This window comes from Silurus aristotelis, assembly GCF_946808225.1.
Source record: "Silurus aristotelis genome assembly, chromosome: 26".
In the NCBI taxonomy this organism is placed as follows: domain Eukaryota; kingdom Metazoa; phylum Chordata; class Actinopteri; order Siluriformes; family Siluridae; genus Silurus; species Silurus aristotelis.
The window spans coordinates 7,260,712-7,284,111 of NC_139599.1; the positions used below are offsets into that span (position 1 = coordinate 7,260,712).

Here is a 23,400-nt window from a genome sequence, read left to right on the forward strand (position 1 = left end):
CCTCGAAATCTCATTTTTAAACAGAAGGCGAGGGAAACAGGACGAGTCCCGCAACATCCTGGCTTTGAAATCAGTTGGATGCCCTTCAACCCTGCATGACCTCAAAAAGAATTTTAACCTGAAAGCGAATTTGCTTTCACACTATGCTTATTGCAAATGGAGTCCGTTTTTAAAGTTTGTATGAGATTTATATATATAAAAAATCTGATTTTCCATCATCATCAATTCTTCTCACCTCACACCCAGTCTTTCAAACAAGGCATATACATTACACAAACACTTTATTCCAACTAAACTGTGTTCTCTATATATAGTATGAGAAATCTTACGCTTTCACCCAGCAGTTATTGAAAGTTTGGTAAAGTGTGTGCGCATGTGTGAACATTCTCACCTGATTGTATGTCGCAGGTGTTCGAGTGATTGTTGCATTGGCATGCTTGGCATCCTGTGCTGCTAAAGTTAAAGAAGCCCGGACGGCAGTTGGTACACTTGTCGCCGTCTACTCCCGCTTTACACTCGCAAACTCCTGAGCTGAGAAACGCAACAAGAAAACACAAGAAAATTGAGCTATTAATATACAACACTGCTTATACTGTTTAAAACAAAGCCCAGGAAACATATGGTCTGAAGAGTTGATCTATTTCGTTTCCTAGACTCTACGTGTAGTGTGAAGAAGTTACACTGGTGAGGGAGTAGCATATGCTCCGTTCTCGAAGTCAGCTCATTCGTTCATTTTCGTTCGCATGGACGAACATGAGTAAAGCATTTCGAAATCTCTGTAGGTTATGCACAGGAAACAGAATGTAGTACTTCATCTTACGAGTCCTCGTTCTTTTATCACGTGACTCCCATATACGCTATGCAGTGCATTACACAGGAAACAGAATGGAGTAGTTCATCTTATGAGTCCTCTGGTCTGATTCGTTCGTTCTTTTATAACATGACTCCCCATAGGCTCTTCACAATAAAATAGATCTTTTTTTTTTGGACCGAATCTTGACATTATGTTACAAGATGCTACGCAATGCATTAGAGCAGATATGAGAGGTGAACTACACATTCTGTTTGTCATGATTTATCTTTAGCCGCATCGTCATATTTTCATTATTGAAACTATAGTCAAAGTTTGTGTTTGTAGATGTGTTGGGGGATCTGCTTATTGAAAATGTAACATTTTATATTATTTTTGATCGAAGGAGTTTCAAAGAACCAAGTCACTAAAATGATTCAATCTTCCTATCATTAGAATGACTCGAATCACGACTGGAATATGATGTCCACAACATAAGGTCTTTTCGCACTGTGTATAAGATCGTAGCATCAAGCAAATGAAAATTAAGTTAAATTAAATGCAGTTAATTTATGTAAATATATGTACAATAAATAAATAGGCTTTATGCAGTAAAAGATGTGCAGAATCTGTTCAGCAAATAGAAGTAAAATTTGTATAAAAATATATATACATTAAAATATTTTAATATGTGCAAAATGCATATTCATTTATTAGTGTGTGTGTGTACACTGTATGTAAAACAGTACCCAAAATAATACATAATATATATAGAAAAGATATACAATTCTAGAATATGCTATGAATTTCATAATACAGAATGTATAGAGTGAAGCAGAACAGCATGAAGATTCCCGGCAGTAAAAGCAGTACAGCATTAAGAGTTCAGCGCGGTGACGTCTGTAACGAGAAAACTGGCCTTGAACCTTTTTTTGTTATTGTTGTTGATTTAAATCTTATTCCAATTGCAAGCTTGACATCTGCAATTTAGAAGCAGGGTTAGTGCCACTTTTGTGATGGTAACCCTGCATTCTAATGACAAATGTGTACAGTGTGAAACAATGCGGTGGAAGAATATTACAGCTGTGTGCTGTGCTTGTTGAGACTGCAAATATGCAAATAAGAGTGTTAACCAGGGGTTTTGGAATGTACACTGTGAATAATCAGATTATGAATACCCAGGATTTAGCCCTGGGTAAAGTATCAGCAGTGTGTAACGTCTGTTTATACTTTATTTTGCGGAAGATTCAATGGTGAGGGAAAAAGAAAACCAGCAAAAAAAAAAAATCGACATCTATGATTTTATTTCAGATGGCTTAAAATGTATTTCTTATCTGTAATATAAATGGTTTACTGATTACGTCACAGAAAACAGGTTAATTATCTTAACCCCTAGAGACGACAATCTATAGAGTAACATAGCTGTTTATTTCCTAGTTGCTGCACTGCCCGTGTTTGTGTTTTGCTGGACAAAATCTCTCTATACAGGGTTCATTTTGAAGATTGGCCATTGGTACAAACAACCACAAACCAGCGCTGCTAATGGAGTGTACACTTTAAAAACATACTCGCACACTCAGTCGAAGCCAAGACAGCAAAAGCTTTACTTTAGCACACAAGATGTTTTTTTTTTTTTTTTTTTTTAAAGAAAAGAGGAAAAAAAAAGCCTCATATTCAGATCAAACACTGGCCGTTTTTCTTTTAAGCTGTCAGACTGAATGCTCGCTACTATACCTCTTAAAATGCCCTGACTATTTTTTTTTCTCTGGTTGTGGTTAGTTTTTTTTACACCGATCTGGGATCAGTTTTAAATCCTTGCCCCTGCAGTGCTTATGCCTGCTTCTAGAAGAGCAAGTAAATGCAAACAGCTCACCGGTTAGCCCTTTCGCTTTAACAACATCAAACGGCCATGAATTGAAAAAGAAACCCCTTTTTCTCTCTCTGGCTCCTAACAAGAAAAGCCGCTTTCATCTTGCACGGACTGTGGGAAGAGCAGGGGGAAAGAAATTTTCAGGTCTTGTTCCTGAACCTGAACATCTGTCACTGATAATGCCTTGTGCTGAGAGTCACACAAGGAAGTGTTATATCTTTGCGGTCATGCGATCTAGAGAAAAAAACCCAAAACAGAAAAAACGTTTGGATTTTTTTTTTATGTGTAGAAAGTATACGATAAGATCAAGATGCATTTGAGTTTCATTTCCGAATTCATGTGAATCTTGATCGTCTTTGGGCAAAGTGGAACATTTATTTTCATTATTGCTGCACCAAATTAGTAGGCGTATATTACACAGTGATTTGGGAGTGGGCCTGGCCTCTCTGGGGTAAACACTAAACACTATCTAGTGCCCTTTCTGGAGTGAGCCTCTAAATACTGAAAAATTACTACGTACATAAAGAAATCAGTCTTCATCCGGGAAGCCATTCTAGTCCTAAAACCATTTTTTTTATTTTTTTTTTTTATATATGTTCATTGGGGCCATTTAATAACGTAAACACTTGTTTTAAGAAGTAGGATCATAGGGTGACGTATAAGAGTGGAGGAAGGTGCACACACGTGGACTATGTAGGAGATGCAACCTAAAGGAGATTGGAGACTGTAAGGTGTTGGCAGGGAACAGTGTAGCTAGACAGCATCAGATGGTGGTCTGTAGAATGGTTTTGGAAGTGAAGAAGAAGAGAAGGAAAGTGAGGCCTGAAAGAAGAATAAGATGGCAAGAAGGAAGACTAGTGTGAGATTCAGGGAAGAGGTCAGACAGGGGCTCGGTGGTGGTGAAGAGGTGCTGGATGATTGGGCAAATACTGCAGAAGTGATAAGGGAGACAGCTAGAAAGATACTTGGTGTGACATCTGGAAATAGAAAGGAAGACAAAAAGGCGTGGTGGTGGAATGAGGAAGTGCAGGAAAGCATAAGGAGAAAGAGGTTGGCAAAACAGAATTAGGATCGACAGAGTGATGAGAAAAGTATGCAGGACTACAAGGAGATGCAGCAGAGGTGAAGAGGGATGTGGCGAAAGCCAAGGAAAAGGCATATGCTGTATGAGAAGTTGGACACTAAGGGAGGAGAAAAGGATTTGTACCGATTGGCCAGGCAGAGAGACCGAGCTGGGAAGGATGTGCTGCAAGTTACAGCAATAAAGGATGGACATGGAAATGTGTTGACTAGTGAGGAGAGTGTGTTGAGAAGGTGGAGGGAGTATTTTGAGCAACTAATGAATGAGGAAAATGAGAGAGAGAGAAGGTTAGATGGTGTGGAGATGGTAAAGCAGGAAGTAGATAGAATTAGTAGGAAGTTAGGAGGAAGTGAGAGCAGCAATTAAGAGGATGAAGAGTGAAAAGTCAGTTGGACCAGATGACATACCGCTAGAAGCACAGAAATGTTTTGGATAGATGGCAATGGAATTTTGAAAGGTGAGATGCCTGAAAAAGGAGTGTGCTGGTACTGATCTTTAAGAATAAATAGCTGTGCAGACCTGCAGTAACTACAGGGGAATAAAGTTGATCAGCCACACCATGAAGTAATGGGAAAGAGTAGTGGAAGCCAGGCTGAGAGAAGAGGTGACCATCTGTGAGCAACAGTATTTGTAGAGCATTGCAGATGCATTATTTGCTTTAAGAATGTTGAAGGTCAGAAGGAGTTGCATTGTGTGTTTGTGGATTTAGAGAAAGCGTACGACAGGGTGCCGAGAGAGAAGTTGTGGTACTGTATGAGGAAGTCTGGTGTGTCAGAGAAGTATGTGAGGGTGGTGCAGGACAGTGTGACAGCAGTGAAGTGTGCAGTAGGAATTACAGACTGCTTTGGTTGGATTGCATCAAGGGTCGACTCTGAGGACTTTTCTGTTTGCAGTGATGACAGGCAGGAGTCTCTGTGGACTATGATGTTTGCAGATGACTTATTTGTGATGAGAGTAGGGAGCAGGTTGAGAAGAGCCTAGAGAGGTGGAGGAGTTTAGATACCTGTGGTCAACAGTGCAAAGTAATGGACAGTGTGTTAGAGAAGTTCTGAAAAGAGTGCAGGCAGGGTGGAGTGGGTGGAGAAGAGTGATAGCAAGAGTGATTTGTGAAAGAAGGGTTTCTGCAAGAGTGAAAGGGAAAGTTTATAGGACTGTGGTGAGTCCTGCGATGTTGTATGGTTTAGAGACAGTGGCATTGACTTAAAAAACAGGAGGTGGAGCTAGAAATAACAGAGCTGAAGATTTGAGGTTTTCGTTGGGAGTGACGGGGATGGACAAGATTAGAAATGAGTTTATTAGACAGACAGCGCATTTAGGACGTTTTGGAGACAAAGTAAGAGACTGAGATTGAGATGGTTTGGACATGTGCAGAGGAGACATGGGGTATATCAGTAGGAGAATGCTAAGGATGAAGCCACCAGAAAGGAGGAAAAGACCAAGGAGGAGGTTTATGGATGTGGTGAGGGAAGACATGCGGTTAGTTGATTTAAAAGAGGCAGATGTAGAGGACAGGGGGGGTATGGGGACGGATGATCCGCTGTGGCGACCCCTAATAGGAACAGCCAAAAGAAGAAGAAGAAAAAGAAGGGGCCATTTAATAACGATAGGCTACGTTTTAGTTTAATGCAGTGCTGTTTAAAGACTGAAGACATAAATTCATTCAAAATCATCTTGGACATCAACTCTGAATGTAGTGTGCTTGTTCCAATGTGTCATTCGACAATTTAAGGGGACCCAAAAACAATAACATTATTTACTAAAGAAAATGCAGAATCTGTGATATTTTGACATTTGTTGTCTCGCATGGTGGAGGTACAACGTGCAATTGTTGACACAAAAGACACACAAGCAGCTACATGATACTTATACAATGAAGCAGAAAGCTTTAAGTATTATAGAGGATTCTTTTTATTCTTGATACTCAATTCCAGATGTTGCCTTCAAGTAGACACTTTAGACCAGGGGTCACCAACCTTTTTGAAACTGAGAGCTACTTCTTGGGTACAGATTAATGTGAAGGCTACCAGTTTGATACTTCTGAAATAACAAATTTGCTCAATTTAACTTTAATGATATGTTATTATTAATAACTAGCTGAAAGTACCCGTGCTTCGCTACGGAAGGCAGAACGCTAAGCAATATGGCAATAAGCAGTAAGCACTGAGCAGGACTGGATGATCAGAGATCAGAAGGTAACGTCAACAAATAACGTACTACCCCTTTGTAGTACCGATACAGGGCAAACTACTTTGAAAATAATTTTTATCGTGCATCTAACATCTAATAAGAAACAATGTACTAAGTTTCATGAGGATCCGTACTGTTATTTCGAAGAATTTACAATGCGTGAGAAATCGCGTTTTTCGCGAGTTAGCTGTGATCCAGGGCGAATTTTTCAAAACCCTTTCTTAGTGAGCACCTAAGACCCAAGAGAAAGGTATGTTCCAAATTTCATTTCAATCCGTTCAGTGGTTTTTGAGATTTCGTGATGAGTGAGTGAGTCAGTCAGTGGTATTTGAGCTTTATATATATAGATTAAATGATATTCATCTATATCTAGTCATCTATTTTTTTATATTGTCATTTTCAAATTCACACCAATGCAAGTGTGATTTAAAAAAGAATAGCAACAAAAAAAAAATTGATGCAGCTCACTGATAAGTGGCGCTGTAGTGAGCTATTTTTAGAAAAGGCCCACGGGCGACTCATGTGGTCCTTGCGGGCAACCTGGTGAAACCATGGGTATCAACTCGCAATTATGACAACTGCCGTTAGAATATAGAACGCTGAGTCAGCAATGTGAGTGGGGGTGAATATGTGATGCATACAGTATTCACTGTCAAAAGCTTAGAAACACCCAGGCTTTTACTGGTTTTGCAAACAAATAAAGTAAAAGACAAAAAGACAAGAAATGGACTGAGAATTTGGATGACTGGAAGAAAGAGAGAAAAGTGCATATATTTGCATATTTTTGGTTTTAACAAAAGAACTCATGTAAGACAAAGAAAGGGAGGGAAGCTGTTAGCAGACTGCTTCACATCCACAGTCAAACATGGAGGTGGAAGCATAATAGTTTGGGGTTGTTTTGAAGCAGGGAAGGTTGGAGACTTATTCCGGGTGACGGAATACTGAACCAATATGGCTACCATTACATATTTCTGTGCCACAAAATTTCCGTCTGGACTGTGGCTTATAGGAACCAAGGTCAACAAACAGCAAGACAATAAGTCAATTCATACGTCCAAACTCTGTAGGAAGCAAACAGTCGACTGCTGTGTTATCTATTATGGAATGTACTGCCCAATTACCGCACCTAAATCCTATTGAACTGCACTTGGGTGAACTGGATCACTAGATCGGAAAGAACTATCCAACTAGCTAAGAACACCTCTGGCAAGATTTACGAGGCATTGCGAGGTTTTTTTAGCTAAATGTTTGGAGGAATGAGCTGTGTCTGGATTTCGAGAGTTTGTAAAGCTGTTATTCATGCTAAGATAGGAAAATAAAGTGTGACATGTGTACATTTATACATTTGTTTTAGTCAAAGTAAATCTTCATGTTACATTACCTACTTTGTTGAATATAAGCAAAACGAACATGCATTTGTGTCTTAAAAATGATAAAAACCTTAATGATAAACTTTTAACAGGCACTGCATCTATGTACATACAGAAATATATGTGTGTGTGAATTTGGACTACGTTTCTATATATTTATACTGTTCTTTTAAGGTTATGAGATGTTTTTGTCATATTGCTTGCTGAAGTCAAAGGCAATTTTCTTTTCACTCTGTAGACTACAAAAGTGGTAGTAACTACATTCATGGAAGAATTCACCAGTGTCATCGTTTTTTTTTTTTCCTGTCTCAATAAACAAGTGTAAAAGAAAGTGTGGTGAGGGAACAACTTTTATAGCTGCAACAAGTTTATAGCTGCTATAAAGTGTGTGATAAGAACTAACATGTCTCGCGAAAGTTACAAATCACAAATGTGTTCAATTATAAACAGTTGCCAAATCGCTGTGTTTAATATGCAGTGAACAATTTCACAGGGATGTGCTGTTATAGGAAAATAATAAATAACATGCATCACACCACCTGTTCTACTTTATGTCTTTCGTAGGTTATGTTCAATTTTTTTTATAAGTGCTTCAATTTATACATGTATTTTTAAAAAGTTTGGCAGACATATAACACAATAATATACTAAGCCTACTTCGACAATGTCAGAGTCGAAAATAAAAGCCATAATCACGGGGCCACAAGCAAACCTATGATTAACCTGACACTTCAGTGATTAAACGTGTAAGTGCAACATCATTGTGGTTTTTCTACAAGACTAAGTGGCTCATAAAGCTGGGCAACATCTGCAGTTATTCCTTTCCCTCCCACACACACAAATAACTTTAATTTAGTTCCCCCTAATGTACCCCCGCCACCCCTGCAGGTCCAATCATAACTGTGTGTTCCCGACCCACTATAATTGCCCTACCTACTGTTGTGCTGGATGTGTTGGATGCTTTCTCTCTGATAATAACCTTGAGACTTTCACACTAATAATACATCAGTGCAGGAGCCCAAGCTCATTAAAAAAATGGAGGAGAAAATTAACCACAAAGTAAGATGAAATGCACACGAGCTCCTGCTCTAGACAGCGACATCATTTAAACACATGCATGCACTGAATTAAAAAATGACATGAAATAACAACAAATATGTATCTTAAAAAAGGAAAAAGTGAAGTGAAAGAGCACTGATTAATAAAAGCACCACAATTCTTTAAATGTTTTTATTGTATTATTTTTTTTTCTAAAAGTATCACAGACTTTCAATTGAACTAACAATTCAAATAAAATAAAAATTTTATTTGTCACACATATTCATACCGAGTACGACATGTAGTGAAATGCTTTCCTACCACTGTTTAATATGTAAACACAAAAAATTGAATATAAGGCTAAAAAATAAAATAAAATAAAAATAAGTACATTAAAAGTGTAGTAGAAAAACAAACAATATGAGATGTGTGTATATGTATATGTGTGTGTATATATATATATATATGTATATTTATGTATATATATATATATATATATATATATATATATATATATATATATATATATATATATATATACATACATATACATACATACATACATACATACATACATACACACACACACACACACACACACACACACACACACATATATACATATACACACATATATAACACACGAATTACACACAAAGGGATGGACCCTCTCAATGGTGCAGGTGTAGGTGCAGGCGTAAAAATTCCTTATCACCTGAGAGGGTAGTTTAAAGTCCCTGAGGCGTCTCAGATGTTACAGACGCTGATCTGGCATCCTCACCAGGGTGTTGATGTGACAGGACCAAGACAGTTCCTGTGTGATGTGAACACCTAGGCACCAGAAAATGTCCACTCTCTCTTCTGGGGTCCCGTTGATAACAGCTCCTGCTTCGTGCTGAAGTCCACTATCAACTCCTTAGTCTTGCTGACATTCAGGAGAAGATTGTTCTCCTGGAATTATCTCTCCAGGTTTTTTATCTCTTGTAGGTAGGCAGTCTCCTCGTTGTTTAAGATCAGGCCCACCACAACAGTGTCGTCCTTGCTGCTTGTGACTTGAGGTGCAAAGCAGGGGGCTCAGAACACAACTCTGAGGAGCTACACTGCTGAAGGGGAGGGTGGATGAGGTGTGTTTGCCCACCCGTACGGCTTGTGGTCTGTCTGTGATTATTGTTATTATGATTAAAATATATTAAATATTATTAAAAAAATATATCAATTAATTTCCACAACATTAATGATATATTTTATTTTTTTATACACTGATCAGGCACAATTACCTCCTTACAGTAGCACTTGTAAATGAGTGGGATATACAGTACAAGGCAGCAAATGGACAGTCATTAGTCCATTCGTTATTTTGTTATTACCTCAAGTTATTTTGAAAGAAGGAAAAATGCGTAAGTATCTGAACGACTGTGACAAGATCCAAACTGTGAGGTTCAGACTACTGGGATGAAGCTTCCCCAAAATGGCAAGTCTTGTAGGGTTTTCCAGTTATGCAGTGGTTAGTCCCTGACAAAAATTGATGCTGGCTATGATCGACAGGTATCAGAACACACAGAGTCATGACTCGCTGCATACGGGGCTGCATGGCCACAGACTGCTCGGAGTACCCATGCTGACTTTTGTTCACTGCTCACTATGTGCATGTGAGCATCAGATGTGGATGTTGAGTCCTGGCATTTATGTGGATGTTACTTTGGCACACACCACCAGCCAAAACATAGTTGCGGATCAAGTACACCTCTTCATGGTGTTGAATTTGTCCTCCAAATTCCCCAAGTCTTAATTCGATCAAGCACCAGTGGGATGTGCTGGACAAACAATTCCAATTCATGGAAGGCCCACCTCATAACCTACAGCATTTAAAGGATCCGCTGCTAATGTCTTAGTGCCAGATACCACAGCACACCTTCAGAGGTCATGTGGAGTCCAGGAATTAATCGGTCAGAGTGATTTTGGTGGCATAAGGGGGAACTACACAGTATTAGGCAGGCGAATATAATATTTTGGTTGTTTAGAGTATATAGAGGATACAGAGAACATCAGAGGAAATATAGTGTTGGAATTACAACTATATCATAATTCTACCACTTAGTCTACCAGTTTCCATGTTGAATGTATCATGTGACCAAACACAAGAACACAAGGAAACACAACAAAACAAGAAAAATTCCTAAAATTTGTAAATGTATGTGAATAAATTGTTTTGGATATGAATCAGCAACCTTCGGTTAGACAGAATGTGAATCTTGTGCAAACTGTTTTCCTCCTTAAAATACATAAGAATGATGAAATGATTCAAACAATGCTGTGTTATTAAATACAAAAATAAATAAAGAATATCTTTAAAATAATAATAAAAAAAATACTAAGCTTTTCATCGACTAAAGTATTTTCTTTGCATTGGGAAAAAAAACATTTCCTGTTTGCCAGTCCAGCATTTAATTTTTTTCCCCCTCCTTTTTAAACAAATCTTTAGTATCTGATCAGTACAATGTCTACACTGTTAACCTGAATTTTATATCTAATTAAACAACCTAATGGCAACATACTTTATTATTTTAGATTATTATTTCAGACGTATTAAGATTGGTGTATGATTTAAAAAAGTAGGTCAATCCTACTACTTCTGTAGACATATTTATAAGTGAATAACTAAATTTAAGTGATTCAGATGAATAAGTTTTGTACTGGCCACGCCAGTTTTTGGTAAATAGTTAGATTATAAATGTTTTAATCAGTTTTTGCTTTTATTTCCCACCGACCGGCTGTTTGTAAGTACAGAAAAACAGTTCAATGATGAATTCAGCAAACAAAGTTTGTCATGACATCATTTGTTAATTTGGTTTATTCTCTTTTCTTCATCAAAAAGATGTTTGTAAATAGTGAAAACACTCAAACTTCCAGCTCCCGTGAGACCGACGCAATCGCACTGGAACGGCTGCGAGGAGAGTTTCGCGGCTTTTTTTTTGTAGTTTATTGTTCTCGAAATTTCCCCATCAAGGGACTGATTGCAAGTGAAGAAAACTAGGTGGTTTTCTTACTCGCTGTAGAGTTTAACTTCTGCGAGTTCGACACAAAGCTTCCACAATGTGCTTTCAAAGGAGCAGACAGTGCGACAGGACGACCACTATTTAGAAAATTTGGTGATTGAATTCAAACTAACGTTATAAACCATGTGTTTTATGTTATGCACATTTTACAACATTAAATACCTGGCAGGATTACATCATCTTGTCGATGTGTTTCTTTCTTTCTTAGGATGCCATTGACATGCACTCGTATCAACAAATTCCAGTATGAATCCTCTGTTTTGACCTGGAAAGTCCACAAGTACACCCTTTCTGACTGTGCATCATTCTGAAAGAAAATTCAGTAATGGAACTGGACAACCTGCCTCAGGCCTTCTGTCTTCTTTATGGACTAATTTATGCCCTGCAATGGAACTACCCAAAAAACACTTTTTATATTGTCCAGCAGGCATTTCTTTACCTTGAAAAGGTTGACACTTCTTTTTTTTTTTTTTTAAAAGGTGTAAAAAAAAATTTTAAAACTAGTTTTAAATTCGTTCCTTCACTCGTTTGTAATTTGAAATTAAAAGTAGAACTAAAAGAAAAGATTTTCTTTGCTTGCTTTTGTACTGTATATAATTTAATGTAAGTAAAAGGTTAAGTGGAACAATTTGACAAAACAAGATACTTCAAAGCATTTAAGTATTTAATTCTATTTAACTAAAAAAATTTTTTAGAACAACTTAAAAATTTAAGTTATCTTTACTCAAATGAAACTAAATTTTATTAATTAAACATTACTGAATTATTTTTTAGGGCAACCAGTTTCCTCCAATTTTTTAAGAAAAATCAACTCATCCGGGCATAAAGTGCTATAAACATAATAATAATAAAATTAAAAACAGATTAGCATGAATAAACAACGGTTTTATAATCACATTGTGCAGCATGAATCAACATCAAATCAGTCCACCGAGATTCTCATCTCTATTTAATCACTCTCAATCCTCGAATCGTCTGAATACAGTTAAGCGGTTGTATTTTCAGTACTACACAAATCCTGGGTAAAAGCTTAAAAAAGAAAGTGAGAAATTTGTCTTTCTGAATCGATGCCATTGGGTCTAAGGAAGTGGCCTCCCTGCCCGACTCCGAGTTCTGTGCCACAGTCAGTGGGTTGGAGCTGACGACTGACTCTATAATCCTCCACAGCAGCAGTCTGGCACGTTGATGCCTCGCTGTGCTTAGTCTCAAAGTCAGAAGAAATATATTAAGACACAAAGTCAGAGACGGGGAGGGGGAACGGAGATGGCTGGGCTTCATAATTTGTGTGAAGTGTATACACAGAGCGAAACCGATCCTGTCGTGTAAACTCATGCCAAAGTAATAACGCAAAGAAGCCAAGTGGAAGCTTTGTGTAAATCAGCGTTATGTCACGGCTCCATAAAGAACTTATTTTTTTTCCGGGTGGATAATGGTCGTAGTGCTCCATTGCTGCTAGTGTTCTTATTGTTATATAACACGCTACTGACAAAACAGAACACTTACCGTGATTAAATACCAAAACACTCATAGTGTGTACCTCTAAATCCAGAGAGTTTGACAAAAGTCTGAATAAACAGCACACTAACATGACTGAATGACAACAGCGGGAACTGTTCTGGCTCTACCACTTATGGGATACATTTCTGGATAGAAATATTGCAACTTATTATATTTAAGATTATATTTTGTTTGATCGTAGTGCTTTCTGATACTTCTTACATAATGGGGGAAGAAGACTACATACAAATATATTACATACCTACTTCCCTGTCCTCATTGGTTCTATTTTCTAAGCAGACAAATGAAAATTGTGGAAATTTCTTGGAAATAATGTCTTTGGATAAGGTAGCATTAACTTTTCCTGTGCACAAAGTCAGCTCCTTAAAGATATGTGTAAAATATTGAGTGGCCTGCTATAGAGCTCTGTCCTCAGCCTTACTGAACACCTTTGGGATGAATGGGAACAATGACTGCACCCCAGGTCTCCTCACCCTACATCAGCACCCTGCATTAACACCAATCCTTTAATTTACTAAACATCCTTGTAGCTGAGATCAGCACAAAGCTCCACGAGCCCACTCTGATATTTAGTGGAACATCTATAAAAAGAGTGGAGGTTATTATAGGAGCAAATGTAGACTGAGATGTTCAAAAAACAGACACAAATCGTAAGGTCAGGTGTGCACAAACATTTGTCCATTTACGTTTATGGCATTTGGCAGATGCCCTTATCCAAAGTGCTTTGAAATCTCCATCAATATATACATTCTAATACTGGTTCATTATGCCACAGAATAAAACACTGTTAGGAGAGAAACTGTCCATACAGTGTATGTCTAAATATAAGTCTGTTTATATAAATCTCCAGCAATTCTACATTCAGAGTTAAAATGCCGATGCTGTTTTATCTCCCTTGAGGATAACATTCACCGGGGTTTAAAGGAAAAGCTGACGCATCTGCTACACAAGATTGAAATACATAAGAAGAGGCTAAGATTAAGACATTAACAGTACCAAAGGTGGGAAGTACATCATCATCATCATCATCATCATCATCAAGTACAAATACTTTGTTAATATACCTAAGTAGATTTCTTTCTGGTTTCAGTGCTTTGCTTCATTTATTTTTCGGACAACTTTTTACTTTCACTCTTTAAATTTGTACACAAATATCTGTACTTTTTACTTTTACATTTTCAAACCAGACTCGTTATTTTACTGTTGTTTTGATATATTTGGTGACATGATCAATATCCATTCTTCTCATTTCGTGGCTTTTTCAACCTACCACTGGTGTGTAGCATTTCCTGGCTCTCACGCACCACAGATGTAGGCTAGCCTATGAAGCTAACAACGAGCACGGCAGAAGGCAACAAGAAGTCTGGGGTTAACGTGGATGAGACAGAGGGAGTCAGTGATGTAAACATGACTGGGAACAGAGACATTCCTGATCATTATCATCTTTTCTCTGCTTGTGTTCTATATGGTGGATGTTCAGCCTGGATACATTCATTAGGTAACAACATTTGAAATGAATTCTGTATTAAGATATTAATATGATGTGAGGTTCAGTTACCAGCGTGACACTAAAACAGGCAGTCGAAATGGCACATTTTTACTAAAGTAGAAATATACAATTAAATCCTTGCTGAGGGCACTTAATTCTGAATACACCCCGATGTGCTGAGGTATATAGCAGACTAAATATAGAAATAAACCTGCATGTGACGATGCATATACACACACACACATTATATATATAGTGAGGAAAATAAGTATTTGAACACCCTGCTATTTTGCAAGTTCTCCCACTTAGAAATCATGGAGGGGTCTAAAATTGTCATCGTAGGTGCATGTCCACTGTGAGAGACATAATCTAAAAAAAAAATCCAGAAATGTATTTGTATGATACAGCTGTAAATAAGTATTTGAACACCTGAGAAAGTCAATGTTAATATTTGATACAGTAGCCTTTGTTTGCAATTACAGAGGTCAAACGTTTCCTGTAGTTTTTCACCAGGTTTGCACACACTGCAGGAGGGATTTTGGCCCACTCCTCCACACAGATCTTCTCTAGATCAGTCAGGTTTCTGGCCTGTCGCTGAGAAACACGGAGTTTGAGCTCCCTCCAAAGATTCTCTATTGGGTTTAGGTCTGGAGACTGGCTAGGCCAGGCCAGAACCTTGATATGCTTCTTACAGAGCCACTCCTTGGTTATCCTGGCTGTGTGCTTCGGGTCATTGTCATGTTGGAAGACCCAGCCTCGACCCATCTTCAATGCTCTAACTGAGGGAAGGAGGTTGTTCCCCAAAATCTTGCAATACATGGCCCCGGTCATCCTCTCCTTAATACAGTGCAGTCGCCCTGTCCCATGTGCAAAAAAACACCCCCAAAGCATGATGCTACCACCCCCATGCTTCACAGTAAGGATAGTGTTCTTGGGATGGTACTCATCATTCTTCTTCCTCCAAACACGTTTAGTGGAATTATGACCCAAAAGTTCTATTTTGTTCTCATCTGACCACATGACTTTCTCCCATGACTCCTCTGGATCATCCAAATGGTCATTGGCAAACTTAAGACGTGCCTGGACATGTGTTGGTTTAAGCAGGGGAACCTTCCGTGCCATGCATGATTTCAAACCATGATGTCTTATTGTATTACCAACAGTAACCTTCGAAACGGTGGTCCCAGCTCTTTTCAGGTCATTGACCAGCTCCTCCCGTGTAGTTCTGGGCTGATTTCTCACCTTCCTTAGGATCATTGGGACCCCACGAGGTGAGATCTTGCATGGAGCCCCAGTCCGAGGGAGATTGACAGTCATGTTTAGCTTCTTCTATTTTCTAATGATTGCTCCAACAGTGGACCTTTTTTCACCAAGCTGCTTGGCAATTTCCCCGTAGCCCTTTCCAGCCTTGTGGAGGTGTACAATTTTGTCTCTAGTGTCTTTGGACAGCTCTTTGGTCTTGGCCATGTTAGTAGTTGGATTCTTACTGATTGTATGGGGTGGACAGGTGTCTTTATGCAGCTAACGACCTCAAATAGGTGCATCTAATTTAGGATAATAAATGTAGTGGAGGTGGACATTTTAAAGGCAGACTAACAGGTCTTTGAGAGTCAGAATTCTAGCTGATAGACAGGTGTTCAAATACTTATTTGCAGCTGTATCATACAAATAAATAGTTTAAAAATCATATATTGTGATTTCTGGATTTTTTTTTTAGATTATGTCTCTCACAGTGGACATGCACCTACAATTTCAGACCCCTCCATGATTTCTAAGTGAGAGAACTTGCAAAATAGCAGAGTGTTCAAATACTTATTTTCCTCACTGTGTGTGTATATATATATATATATAAATTATATATATATATGTAAATTTGGCCTTTACTAACACTTTGATTTTATCCAGCTTGGTTATCCAAAAGGCTTATCTGATTTGATGTTAAAACTGTTAAGCTTACCACAGCACCCCCCCAAAAAAAGCCCTGTAAAGTCATGCTTCCATGGCAACAACCCCAAATGCAAGCAAACTATGATCAGTAGGACTCAATAAAAAAGACCACTGTAATGAAAAAAAAAAAACCAAAAAAATTAAATGCTGCATGAGTCAGGGCTGAAGCACCTTCAGCTCAAACTAATGCAAGCAGGCTAATGGCTGTAAAATTGCGGCGACGCCCGCTTTGGAAATGACAAAGTACTTCACTAGCCTCGAAAGTCTCCTCAATAACGAGCACATCTGCAAAAGTGTATCCAGTGAGCCTGAAAAAAAACAATTACGTGTAATTAGTGGATAAAGATTGCTGATTGGTCTTATTGCTGCCAGAGGAAAGCTCTCTGAAGTTGAAAAAGGTTAGCTCTATAAAGAGACAGACCTGCCGTGAGTGACGAAATGAGGCCATTTTTTGCTTTTACAGCTTTTTGCTGTCGTTTGGGTCTTTTCCAGCTCATTAAGAAATAGGCACACTCCCCCTGAGTCCAGCATTCAGCTCACTTAGTTGCTGGGTACCTCCTGAGCTATTTCATTTAAAATCATGCACAGGAGAAGAATATAATTATAAAAAATTAATAAATAAATAATGGAAAAAAAAAAAAAAAAAAAAAAAAAAAAGAAGAATCTCTGAACATGTACTCAGGGGATAAAATCATTCCCTATAGCACTGAATATATATCTATATAATATTGCATAATTCTTTGAAATGATATGGATATATAATTTCGATATCGATTGGCAATGCCTGTTCTGTAGCTGAAGAAAAGACTGGTCTGAGTGCATGCTGTCATCTTGTGCATTTTAAAATACCATAGGAGGGAGCGCGAGAGAGAGGGAAAGAGAACGGAAGAGAGAGAGAGGGAGAGAGAGCGAGAGAGAGAGAGAGAGAAAGAGAGAGAGAGAGAGAAAGCAAAGCTCCTTTTCCCAGAAGCAAAATGCTGCCAACAAATAACAGTCCATGCCAACCACCTCCCAAGGACTGATACCCATGGAGAACTCATCTGCTGCGTCCCTATCACCTTCTTAGAGCAAAAACAGCACGACTGGGATGAGGCTTGGGGAGGACCGGCGGCCCTGCGATATAAGCTGTTCAAGTTTGCACATTAAGCAGGATAATTCGTGTCCTCGTTATCCTGCCGCAACGTGGTCGCGTGTCGGCTCGGCTTAAAAGCTTACATCATTTGAACGGTTACAGCAGTCCTCCAGTACCTAATGATACTGGTTAAACAGCGGAGTCTCGCTAAGTAAACGGACAGTTTGGACAAATAGAGATTAAGTCGACAAATATCAGCAACACAAATATTAGCTTTTACAAACTATCGAAAATGAGCAGTTACTTTGTAACACTCATAGTGCAAATACATCCGAGCACTGAAAATCCGGAGGCAATCCCAGGAACAATGGGTATGCGGAAGGAAAAGGATTAAAAAGGGGCAGAAAACGTTCGGTACGTTTACGGAATCTCTCAATGGGAAATTCATAAAGAAAAGGAAATTTATAAGAAATTTGGGTAAATGTATAGAAACTGTATCATACACAAACATTTTGTTGCACAATAGTTTACACACAGCACAAGGACGTTTTACACATATGTATGGAACATGTATGCAATTTAACATTTGACATTATTTCGTGTGAAGGACTCAAGAAAATTATCTGTGATATGTTATGAAGGAATGCACAGTGCATGTAGGGGGCATGTCCTCAATAGTCCTGCAGTAAGTGGGCTGTGTGAATGTGTTTAAATGTGCAGGGTAGAAATTAAACTGAAATTGTTCCCTGTTATAGATTAACCTGCATTTCTGTAAATACCCAGTTTATTTCCATTCACTCCCATGGAAAGTTTTCAGTCTTGAAAATTCCTGGAATTTTGGAGCCCCAGGTAGAAACACGCTCCGAACAGATCCCCAGAATTTTGCGCACAAACATTTACTGTAGGAATTAAGATTCACTAAACCTGTATATTTTTCTGTGGAAGAAACCTAAGAACCCGAAGGAAACCTAATGGACACACACAGGGGGGGTGGCGTCTGAACTCGACACAACTCAGGCTCCAACAATGGACCCTGGAGAAGAACAGTGGCAATCCTGTGATGATTAAAAATACTAAAGGAACTTAGCTCGCTGCTCAGCCATGCATTAAAAATTTTTTCTTTCATAACAGATTAAGGTGCTGAGAACATCTGGAGACGAAGCCTGTGCTCTGTCATCCTGATTGCAGTTTCCCCATACACGCAAAGTGAGAGTGACTGTTATATTTCGGAAAGATTAATCTCACACCGGCAAATTCGTCTCATAATGCATCAAAAAATGAAAAATGAAAAATACAAAATAAAATAAATAAATAAATAAATGAAGGGTAGGTGATGGGGCATTACTTAAACAAGTTGTCAGGTTTGCTGCTTGATGTTTGCTATTTGATTTAAAATTCCAATCATTACGAGGAGATTTATTTTTCCGTAAACTGTCAGGTGAGCATCATTAGAATAAAGTCACCACAGATGTCAGCTTCAAAAATAGTGCTGGCTGAAACGTTTAAAGTGTTGGGTAAGTCAGTGGGCACGGTGAACAAAGAGGCTCTGTACTCAGAGGAGAGCTGGAAAGAACCGACTGCCCCTCCGTCTGCATGCCAGTGCTGGTCTGAGTGAATGCAGAGGACTGCAGTGAATGAAATGGAGGTAATGAGGAACGAGGAAGGCGAGCAAAAGTGCTCTTTAAATTGGCTCAATTTGCGTCTGTACAACAAGCCTTTTTCCCCCCAAGAGGAATTACAGGACAGTGTTGTATCAGCAGCCTCTAACATCACTACTCATTAGTGTGAAATTCGCATGCTTTGAGGACCCAGGCTAAAAATATCACTGTATTAATCAGCCGTGACATGAACATTATCTATCACTTTGTTGTTAGAAGCTGAATGAGAGCGAATGAGGAAAGGAGGCTCGCTGAAGCTAAACAATATCAAACTATCGCTGCCGTGTAAAGAGCTGCTTAGCAAAATACGATCGTTGGATTGCTAAATTCAGGTCACCAATGTCATGTCATGCCTCTCAGCCTTTCATAGTTCCGATAGTACGATTTTGTCCAGACGGAAAACTATAACCAAATGACACACTATACACTATGCTATCTAGTGTATGAATTTTAGATGGTTGGTAGCACCTTAAATGGAACACTAACACTAATTGGAACTATAAACCATTTCAAATGAATGAACGTATCAACGGCGCTGCTTTCAGACGAAAATGAATTTCTTCATTCCACGAAATAGGGGGTCGTTCCCTTCCCTGGGAAATGATGTGAACCTAACTGTAATATACAGTTATATAGTAATATAGAATTTTTTGCATTAATAATAGCCTTCAAGAAAACAAAATATCCACAATTTTCTAGGTAGTGAATCATCCAGTCACCACATCTGGAAATTATCACTGGGAACGCACTACTCAAACTATTATTACTACGTGGAACAGAATAGTGCATATGTCCAAGTAATTTGTGACTCTTGAGTAAAAAAACCCAAAAACACGAATAAAAAGCAGTACACTATTAGATTCGGTGTTGAAAACCCTTGTCATCGTTACTTTTTACACCCAACATTAATTCTATCACCATTAGACATAGGTGTGATGTTCACCACAAGTAAACGCAGCTTTACAAAATCTTCGTCACCTGGAAGCCACACCCCCTCATCCATCACATCCAACAGTTCACACTCTGTTTGTCGATTGAATAAGTGCATGATCCGTGGATACGAAGTGCACTACTGCTTGTTGGAATTATCATTATGAACACACTAATCGCACTAATCAAACTAAGAAATAAGTAATAGTGTATGAGATTTTGATTTGGTGGAAAAAGATTACAGATTGCTGTAATAACACATTTTTATATCATTTTAAAATTAAAAGTTTATGGTGGCTGAATACATACAGTAAAACGAGCAAACCGCCAACCCACAAACACTCTGTAATGCATGACGAAGTCTGCAATGCATCAAACTGAAAGCACAAGCCATTTGTTTTCCCGTTCTGAACAAGACCGGAGCTTTAGAGGGTCACTTGGCTGGGACTCAAATGATGCCAACGTGCTTGTGATCGATGAACCGAAAGAGGACACAGGACACTTGGTAAGGTTTTTCTGGACGAGCAACAAAGAAAGGTGACATCTGAGCACACTGTCAGGTCCCATTACTGTGTCAGGAGGAGAACGCAAGGCCTTGCACTAGCCAAAGGCTTTCACCGGCTGTAGGAAATGAGAAGTGACTGAGTGTAGCCGTCCAGAGACGATGAGAGCAGTCAAAGTTATTGATCAGGTCTGTCATTCTGCTTTTGAGGTGAAGAACGGCCTACCTCTCTCCAACCACAACCTAATTAAAAATGATCAGGCCATGCAGAAATGTGAAGAGGGAATTGCAGGTGGTTTGACAATGAAATTGAATTTTTTCTTTTTTTCCAATGGCGAGATCCTTTTTAGAATTCTTAAAAAAACAAACAAAAAAAACAATCGATGTGTCAAACCAATACATAACAGTGATAAATGCTGGATGATTTATTTATTTTTTATCTGCTCACAGATTAGAAAAGGGGAGAAGTGTTGCCAATGAAAGCTTATTTTAAAAATAGACTGAAGGGCATGTGTGCTTCCGGATGAAATCAAAATCTTTCATATTACAATATCAAGGACTCTCAAAACTCTAGGTGTCAATTATCTGACATTTTTTCCTAAATTCCTCATATTAGTCATTTTAGAGTTCTAATTTTTAGACTAGCTGAAATGATTGATGTCTTTTCATGAGTTCTAAGCAAACATTTGTTTTCACTAAAGAAAGTCAGAAATCATGCTGCATGGAAAGTCCTTCCAGAGTACCTTCTCCACTAATCACTTTGTCAGAAGGTCTTTTTATTTTTGACGTTCATGCATAGCCATGTTACGCCGTTGATGGACAGGGGTCACGGCAAAAGTTGTGCCAGACAGAGGACGAACTTGTTGAGATAGGAAGTTCCAACATAGTTCAGTGGAGATCTGAAGAACCATCTGGTTCTCAGCATGGACTGTAGATGAAGAAAAATCGTTCATCACGAACAGATAGTCGGTCATCGCCAGTGACCTAGAACGACTGGGTGCACTTTAACTGATGCACACATCCATGCATGGACACAGAAAGATGCAATGTTTCTCAAACATGAAACACAGAACAAATACTCTCAATACTAATATTTTCTCATTCTGGACAACCAGACTACACCACATGGTCAAAAGTATAAGCACATTCCCCTAAATGTAGAAGTGCACAGCTGTACAGAATGACCCTAGATGTACGAACAGCAGAGTCGCTGGTCTTTAATCGACGGGTGAAGACCTTCGCTTCCTGAAACTTTCTAAGTTTACATTGTTTGAAACAAACAAACAAAAAAACTCTCAACAGTATTGTAGGCTGATTTATCTTAAGTTTGTAATCTAGCCTACCAGTGTAGATCTATTTATTAATAGAGACTAAAAGCACTTTTGTACGTCGCTCTGGACAAGAGCGTCTAAACGCCACGAATGTAAATGTAAACGTCTTTGAATGCTCCAGCATTAGGATTTACTTTCACTGTATCAAAGCACCAGCATCACAATACCTCTGTGCACAATGCAAGCGCTATAAAGACCTGTTGTCCACACACACTCTGACTATAACTCTTGTATATGCTGTTTAAACATCCTATTCCTTTCACAATAATCTCCATTTTAGAACGTGGCTTTGGGAATTTCTGTTCATTTAACCAGAAGTATCATTCGGTTTATTGAGATTGAGGTCAGGCCTTTGTGCTTTGGCAAATCGGGTCTTCACAGACCTTACTTTATGCACGGCAACAGCATCATGATAAATCTTGTTTGTGCCCCTCAGTTCCAGTACAGAAAAATTGCAATGCCACAGCATACATAAACATACATTATACAATTGTGTGCAACTTTGTAGCAGCAGTATGATGGAAAATCACACTGTATACCCTACTGACCCCCAAGAAAGTCTCAAAGTTTCATTCTTGCATGTTCAATTGTAATTGATGTCTACTTCAATAAGAACTGCTGAGTGAAGCCCAGTCTACACTCTGACCCACAAACATGCCTGCAAGCATTAAGCATGCCAACTCGTCTACAGATCTGTAAAGCAGGAAGAAGACATAATGCTAGAGTTAGCTTGTGGTCATTACTACGGCGCAAAAAAAAAAAAAAAAAAAAAAACACATGGAAAATTACTTTTGGAATACACTGAAAACAGCAACAGAGCTAAATTTGAAAATGCGTTGTGTCATCTGTCAAAAACATCAAAAAATGGTGGGTTTTTTTTCCCCAGGCACAACTGATTTTAGAAAAAAAAACTACTTGAATACAGAATGAAAGCAGACTACATAAATATTGTGGAAAAAAAAAGACTACTTGTTGAACCAAATGTTTACAACCAACCACTTGCACAACCTTCCATAATGTACTGCTCGGCGCTACTCTGTTACTGTTTTTTCTTGTCTCATGGTTTTTGTTTCCCTTTTTGCACTAAATGCTGCACGTGAGCACTTTGAGTTGTTAGTTTGGAGTTCTGGGTATTGTTGTGTTCCTTTTGTTTATTTGTGCTGTTTGCTGTCGCACATTGGTCCTGGGAAAGCGTTTCGTTCTACTGTGTATGGTTGAAATGCCAATAGAGCCGACATGCCTTGACTTGACTTGTGAGACACATGGTTAACACTTTAATGACAAAAGGTTTCAATCACAAAATGAATTTTCGCCCTCAAAGATGAGCTGCCAGAAAGTCCCTAGAATAAATGCATTAAATATCTACTAGCACAGAAGGACGTTCTTATCATCTACAATTTGTCCTGCCTTGGTTATAAAGTACAGGCTATTAGAAAGAATATTTTCCTGTGTCTTTAATAGGAATGTGAAAGCTCAAAAGGTGTACCGTCTAAAATAAGAGCTTTTCTTCGGAAATGCCAGGATATTGTGCATTCAGGCTTTATTTTAATATTAATGCATG

The 23,400-nt window shown here is 38.5% G+C and overlaps 1 protein-coding gene across 2 annotated transcripts in view; it reads right to left on the minus strand.

The window, feature by feature from the left end:
• The window catches only part of LOC310720811 (multiple epidermal growth factor-like domains protein 9), a 103,861-nt gene that overhangs the window by 29,286 nt on the left and 51,175 nt on the right, over positions 1-23,400 (minus strand). For both annotated transcript variants that reach the window (XM_083531906.1, XM_083531905.1), the window contains exon 3: positions 392-531. In XM_083531906.1, coding sequence (XP_083388032.1) covers positions 392-531 — 140 coding nt within the window. The remainder of the gene's footprint in view (positions 1-391; positions 532-23,400) is intronic.